This window comes from Vipera berus, assembly GCF_964194415.1.
Source record: "Vipera berus genome assembly, chromosome: 6".
In the NCBI taxonomy this organism is placed as follows: domain Eukaryota; kingdom Metazoa; phylum Chordata; class Lepidosauria; order Squamata; family Viperidae; genus Vipera; species Vipera berus.
The window spans coordinates 4,319,646-4,327,204 of NC_138208.1; the positions used below are offsets into that span (position 1 = coordinate 4,319,646).

Here is a 7,559-nt window from a genome sequence, read left to right on the forward strand (position 1 = left end):
TATGAATATTGTAGACAAGAAGGTTTGTCAGTCCGTTTGTACCGTGTCCAATGTTTTTAAATAATAAATTTAATAAAAGAAAAAAAGAAAAAAAGAAATTTCAGCATCCCAACTCCTGCAAAAAAAAAAAACCAAGCAGGAAGGCGAGATCGGCAAGATGCCCAACCCGGGTTTTTCTCCCCCTCCCCAATGTCACGAAAGGCGGGCGAACACGCAGGTCGACCCCCATTCACACGCACAAAGAGACCCGGAAAGCTGTTTGGAGGAGCAGGAAGAGGAGGAGGAGGAGGAGGAGGAGGAAGGCAAAGTTTTGTGCCGTGCAAAATGCCAATGTACCACGGAGACACAGACAGACAGACACACACACCCCCAGCCCCGGGTGCAAGGCTGGCACCGCAACAACACAAACACACCGGCCCCTACTCACTTTTTGGGGTGCGGAGGGTGCTTCTCCTTCCTGCCGGGCGCAGCGGGGTGTTTGGGGCGGCGCCTCCGGGCCTGCAAGGCCAGCACTGCCGGACGCGTCAAGGGATGGGGGGAAAAAAAAGAAGGCAAAATACAGATTATTGGCGCCCGCGGGCGCCCGCTTGACGATGCCAGGGGAGCCCCGGACCAGTTTGGAGCCTCCCGCCCGGCGACCCGCATCCCTTCCGGGGACCCCGTGAGCCTCAGCCGGCCCCTCCGGCGGTACCTTTCCGGGAGCTCATCGCCCCTCCGGCCACCTGGCCTGGCTCGGAGCCACACGAGCAGCCCGCTCCGCCTCCTGCCCGCCACCGATGCCGGGCGCCAAGTCGAGAGGAACAGCGGGGCCGCCTCACGCCCGGCCGCGCCTGCGCGCTGGGGCCGCGCCGGGAGAGAGGCGGCGCCGGAGGGAAGGTCGCTAGGCAACCGGACGGGCCCAGCAGCCTCAGGGCGCCCCCGCCTTTTCTGTCCCCCGCCCTCCCGGAGGCGCAGGCGGCCTGACCTCACCCTGGGCAGCTTGGCCCTTTCATGACTTGTGGACTTCAACTCCCAGAATTCCTCAGCCAGCCACGCTGGCTGAGGAATTCTGGGAGTTGAAGTCCACAAGTCATAAAAGGGCCAAGTTTGAAGACCCCTGAGCTGCTCCATCAAAACCAAGGGGGTCTTCTTCAAACCTGGCCGCTTTAAGACTTGTGGACCTCGACTCCCAGAATTCCTCAGCCAGCCATGGGAGTCGAAGTCCACAAGTCTTAAAGCGGCCAGGTTTGGAGAGCCCTCGATCAAAACGTTTGCAAGCTTTTTCAGGGGATGCCCTGTGCATTGTGATGCTTTGCGCAAACCCGCAGGGCTCTCCAGCCTTGGCTTTTTCTGGGCTGCCAGGCGAGGAAAGTGAGGATGAGTAGGCAGGGGAATTTATTTATTTTTTTATTTTTTTTATTGAAAAGTTTTTCAGTACATTTAATCTTTAACAAAACAAAACCCCTCCCAACCCCCTCCCCTCTTCCCAACCCACCCCAACACCTCCCTCCCTCCCCTTCCCCCCTCCCCGACTTCCCAGAGCTAAATACAAGGTATAAAAGTAAAAACAATCATAATCTACCATATGCAAACAAACAACAATAAGCTATTAAGTCTATCGCACTTTAACTCTTATAAAATGACAAGCACTATAAATACCAAATCAATACTTATTCAAATGCTAAATGAAACTTTTTAGTCCCATATTTATTCTGGATGTAATCAATCCATTTTTTCCACTCCACAATATATCTCTGTTGAGTAGGCAGGGGAATTTAAATGGCTGCAGGAAGTCCTCGACTTACAACCGTTGATTTGGTGACCATTCAAAGTTACAACGGCGCTGGGGGGGGGGAAACGGGATCGTTTTTTTCACACTTGGTGACCGTTTCAGCATCCTCAGGGTCACGTGATCGAAATTCAGATGCTTGGCCGCCAGCTCATATTTATGACATCTCGGGGTCCCCTTTGGCGACCTTTGACGAGCAAAGCCCGATTCACTTAACAACCGTGTTACTGCCTTAACAGCCGCAGTGATTCAGTTAACAGCTAGGGCAAGAAACGGTCTGAAAAATGGGGCAAAACTCACCTTGACAACTGTTTCACTTAGCAACAAAACCTTTGGACTCAACTCGTAAGTCAAGGACTACCTGTATATCCTTCCTTTCTTTTGGGCTTTTCCCGAGTCAGTTAAATATTAATTTTTCTATGTTTGTTGAATGATGGATGAATTATTCACTACAGATTAAGATATAGGACTGGGGAGTTTCCTCCTGGGGGTTTGGAAGAGATCTTGGAAAGAAAGTTAATGCTCTTTTTTTTGTAATTAAGATTTTTTTTTAATCTCACCTTTATTATAAGCAAATACTCCTTCCTCTTCCTATTTTCCCCAACCCTGTGAGGTGGACTGGGCTGCAGTATGACTGCCCCAAAGTCACCCAGCCAGCCAGCCAGTCACATATCGTAAAACTCTTTATGATAATTTTGCCAAAAACCAACATTCACTTGTTTTTGTTTTTTGGCAAAAGCAGCCCATAGTGAACATTATGTTTGCTTAGTGACCCTAGTGCTTGCTTAATGACCACAGCAGTCACTTAACAATTGCCACCCAAAAAATAAATAAATCAGGTTGGTTACCTTGTGACCCGCTTTACAACCCTTGTGACTTTTAATATAATATAATATATATAAAGTTGGAAGGAACCTTAGAGGTCATCTAGTCCAACCCCCTGCTCAGGCAGGAAACCCTATACCATTTCAGACAAATGGCTGTCCAGTCTCTTCTTAAAAACCTCCAGTGTTGGAGCATTCACCACCTCTGGAGGCAGGTTGTTCCACCGGTTAATTGTTCTAACTGTCAGGAAGTTTCTCCTTAGTTCTAGGTTGCTTCTCTCCTTGACTAGTTTCCATCCGTTGCTTCTTGTCCTGCTTTCAGGTGCTTTGGAGAATAGCTTTGACTAACTATTACATACAGGACTAACTGGAGCTGCTGATTGCCTTCACTCTGTCAGCTGCAGAGACATAAATATAGATCTGATTTCCCAACAATATAGACAGTTTGGACAAGTCCCTCAGGAGATAGGGCGGGATATAAATCCCATTAATAAATAAATAAATAAAAATAATTCGAACCTTGTTGCACTTCAAATGAAGAACCAAAACAAAATGATAAGGCTGCTTAATTGTTTGAGATTGGGTGCTCTCTGAACTTGGCGATTTTCTTGCAGACGTTTCATTACCCAACTAAGTAACATCATCAGTGCAAGAGGTGAGTGAGGTTGCTGTTTTTACATAAAAGAGGCTAATCTGTCAGTGTTGGTGGGTGTGTTTTTCCTGGATCCTGGATTAGGTTGGTTTTACTGTTTGATTGTTTGTCTGCACTGATAGTTCTTTGATTGGAGTATTGTTTACTTCTTGATTATAGGTCTAGTATTAATCTGAATTTCAATCTCTGCCCATTTGGGCGTTAACTGCTGGAGAGGAGGCGTTTTCTTGTTTCCTTTTTGATTCCTAACCATCAAAGTTATTTTCCGGTGGCCATGGAAGTCGGGATGCAGGACAGTCCTCTAACTTCAAGCGTTCCCGAATTTGTTTCTAATTCAGTCTTAATTCCTTTTGTGGGTAAGTTTAAGAGTGTAAACTTAAATATTGTTTCTTCATAGCCCGGCCTAAGCAATGTTTGACTCTCAATGCTTACCATTCTTTTAAAAAATATACCATGGAGCTGAATTAAGGGAGAAAATTATTGGGGAGCGAGACAACACCCCTATAATAAAATACGAGAGTGTTTAGGAATGATTTTCAATCAGGGGAAGATAATGTTTTGGCTCTGAAGAACAATTCTGAGAATGTTAGGAGTACCGTGGTAGTACTGTTAGAAAATGATTTCCACAAAAATGATTTTTCTGTTCATAACAAGACTACCAGAAAATTGCCAGAAGCCAGATAAGTTAAGATTTTATGTAGTTATGGATAGTCCTCAATTTACAATGGTTCACTTACTGACTGTTCAAAGTTACATCACTGAAAAAAATGATTTATGACCATTTTCCACACTTACAACCACTGCAGCATCCCCCCCCATGGTCATGTGATCAAAATTCAGATGCTTGGCAGCCTACTCAGATTTATGACGGTTATAGTGTCCCAGGATGGTGTGGTCTCTTTTTGCGACCTTCTGACAAGCAAAGTCAATGGGGAGAGCAGATTCACTTAACAACTGGAGTTACTAACTTAACAGCTGCAGTGATTCACTTAACAACTGTGGCAAGAAAGATTGTAAAATGGGGCAAAATTCACTTAACAACTATCGTACTTATCAACATAAATTTTGGGCTCAGTTGTGGTCATACGTTGAGGACTACCTGGTATTTTATTTGTTTTTCACATCTCCCTCAGAGACCGGCTCTGGGCGGTGTGCAATATAGTCAGTAAATCTAAGCATTAAAAACAGAATAATTTAAGATTAATTTATATACATATATACATATACGTATACGTATACATATACATATACATATATATGTATGTATGTATAAAGCAACATTGTAAAATTGCTTCTTAACCCAAAGTCTACATCTGTCATTGTGTTTCTGCATAGCTGACACTCCTCCATAAAAGCATTGACTTGCAGATCAGCAAATTTTATATTTTCTAAAGCAGCCTAAGGGTCGCTGGTAAATAAAACAATAATTCCCAAATTGGGTGCTTTGCATTGCATCATTCCAGGTCCCATTTTCATTAAAATTTTAATTAAAGAACTCAAGAAACAATTAACATTAGGTGCATTAAGAGGTGTTTGGAGAAACACCAGAATACACAGCTGACTTCAGGGCTTCTTCAGCTGAAGTTCCACTGCTTTGTCACAAAACCTCTGGAGAAGGGTGGCTCCGATGTGCAGCCGACGGTGTCGCATCAGAAAGTCAAAAGACTTCCTGCGTTGGGTCTTTTGATATGTTTTTGCTGACATAGAAACTCATACGGTCAGATTTTTAGCAACAGAAAATCATCTGCAATTTTAAGTTAGCTCAGTCCACAGGAGAAAGAGCACTGGAAGCATTTCAGAAAGAAGAGTTTCTAGTTTTCCTAATCCGGGGCTCTTCAAACTTGGCCCTTTTATGACTTGTGGACTTCAACTCCCAGAATTCCTCAGCCAGCTGTTGGCATCCCTGGGAAGTTGAAAAACATCTTCCTGAAAGCAAGCCACAGCAGATCACCGCTATTACACTGCCAAGGAAAGCATGGATGCAAACGGAGAATGTAGAATAATAAGACTTGGAAGGGAAGTCCTCTAGTCCAAATTTTACACTTAGCAACATACATTTGGGGCTCAAGTGTGGTCGTTAAGATGAGGAGATGCCGAGAATTAGTGGGTGAAGCCTTCTTATCAGGAACAGAAGAGCCCCTTTTTCAACACTTTATTGTCACTTTGAATGTACACCAATCGGTATACATCAAAATGAAATTTCATTGCATACAGCTCTCAAAGGGTCACCACCTCTGATATATACTCCCTAAAAGTCGTCCAGACAAAAGATCTGTGGAGGTCCTTGGTGCTCTCTGAGCTTGGTGGTTTCCTTGCAGACGTTTCATTACCCAACTAGGTAACATCATCAGTGCTAGAAGGGAGAAGGGTTTGTGAAAAGGAGGAGGACGACGACGAGGACGACCATGGGGCCCTTGGTGCTCTCTAAGCTTGGTTGTTTCCTTGCAGACGTTTCATGACCCAACTGGGTAACATCATCAGTGCTAGAAGGGAGAGGAGGAGGAGGAGGACTGTGGGGTCCCAGGTGCCCTCTGAGCTTGGTTGTTTCCTTGCAATTGTCTCATTACCCAAGTAGGTAACGTCATCAATGCTGGAAGGGAGTGTTAGATGTTTTTGTGCCAGCCATGGCAGTTCCACAAAAGGTCATCAGATGGGAGCAAAGAGGCACCTTTGCTCCCACTTGTGGGTCAGGGGTCTCCAGCCCCTTTGGAGAGAGTTAATGGCCCTCCAGCCCCCTCACTCTCATTGGTAAGGGAGGGGCTGGGGACCCCCATAAAAACCTCTGCACAGGGACTGCCCTTTAGCTCTTGTTCTAGCTCCCTTTGGGACTGATCCATGGACTCAATCCAGGCATGGGTGCCTCCATGCCAGGGAACTCTTTCTCTCTACTTTATACCTAAATAAAGCTTCACCTGATTGCATCCCTGCGTGCTGCCTTTTTCTTGGAAGCACCTCAACGCGCCATCGGTCTCGTGAGGACTCTCCCAGGGAGTGGGGTTTGTGGAATGGAGGAGAAGGAGAGGAGGAGAAGAGAAGAGAAGAAGGACTGTGGGGTCCTTGGTGACCTCTGAACTGGGTGGTTTCCTTGCAGACGTTTCATGACCCAACTAGGGAACATCCTCAGTGCCAGAAAGGAGTGAGATTTGTGGAATGGAAGGGAAGGAGAAGAGGAGGAGCGAGGGGTCCTTGGTGCTCTGTAGGCTTGGTTGTTTTCTTGCAGATGTTTCATGACCCAACTAGGGAACATCATCAGTGCTAGAAGGGGGGGGGGTTAGGGTTAGGTAACATCATCAGTGCTACAAGGGAGTAGGGTGTGTGGAGAGGAGGACTGTGGGGTCCCGGGCGCCCTCTGAGCTTGGTGGTTTCCTTGCAGACGTTTCATGACCCAAACTAGGGAACATCATCAGTGCTGGAATGGAGGAGGAGGAGGAGGACTGTGGGGTCCTTGCTGCTCTCTGAGCTTGGTGGTTTCCTTGCAGACGTCTCACGACCCAACTAGGGAACATCCTCAGTGCTAGAAGGGAGTGAGATTTGGGGAAGGGAAGGGAAGGAGAAGAGGAGGACTGAGGGGGGGTCCCAGGTGCCCTCTGAGCTTGCTTGTTTCCTTGCAGTCGTCTCATGACCCAAGTAGGTAACATCATCAGTGCTGGAATGGAGGAGAAGAGCAGAAGGAGGACTGTGGGGTCCTTGGTGCTCTCTGAGCTTGCTTGTTTCCTTGCAGTCGTCTCATGACCCAAGTAGGTAATATCATCAGTGCAGGAATGGAGGAGAAGGAGAAGAGCAGAAGAAGGACTGTGGGGTCCTTGCTGCTCTCTGAGCTTGGTGGTTTCCTTGCAGACGTCTCACGACCCAACTAGGGAACATCCTCAGTGCTAGAAGGGAGTGAGATTTGGGGAAGGGAAGGGAAGGAGAAGAGGAGGACTGAGGGGTCCTTGCTGCTCTCTGAGCTTGCTTGTTTCCTTGCAGTCGTCTCATGACCCAAGTAGGTAACATCATCAGTGCTGGAATGGAGGAGAAGGAGAAGAGCAGAAGAAGGAGGACTGTGGGGTCCTTGCTGCTCTCTGAGTTTGCTTGTTTCCTTGCAGACGTCTCATGACCCAAACTAGGTAACATCATCAGTGCTGGAATGGAGGAGGAGGAGGAGGAGGAGGACTGTGGGGTCCTTGGTGATCTCTGAGCTGGGTGGTTTCCTTGCAGATGTTTCATTACCCAACTAGGGAACATCATCAGTCCTAGAAAGGAGTAGAGTTTGTAGAATGATGGAGGAGGAGGAAGAGGAAGAGGAAGAGGAGGAGGAGGAGGAGGAGGAGGAGGA

At 46.8% G+C, this 7,559-nt stretch overlaps 1 protein-coding gene across 9 annotated transcripts in view; it reads right to left on the reverse strand.

Moving 5' to 3' along the window:
- Positions 1-884, reverse strand: part of SRPK2 (SRSF protein kinase 2) — a 136,427-nt gene extending 135,543 nt beyond the window's left edge. For 6 of the 9 annotated variants that reach the window (XR_014026942.1, XR_014026943.1, XM_081331312.1 and 3 more), the window contains exons 1-2: positions 692-884; positions 428-512 (exon numbers count right to left, since the gene is read on the reverse strand). Coding sequence is in view for 4 of the 9 variants with exons in the window: in XM_081331312.1 (XP_081187438.1) it covers positions 428-512; positions 692-707 (101 nt within the window). In the remaining 5 variants the exon portion in view is untranslated. The remainder of the gene's footprint in view (positions 1-427; positions 513-691) is intronic. The other 3 variants (XM_081331311.1, XM_081331317.1, XM_081331316.1) reach the window with 3 other exon arrangements.
- Between the last annotated feature and the right edge of the window lie 6,675 nt (positions 885-7,559).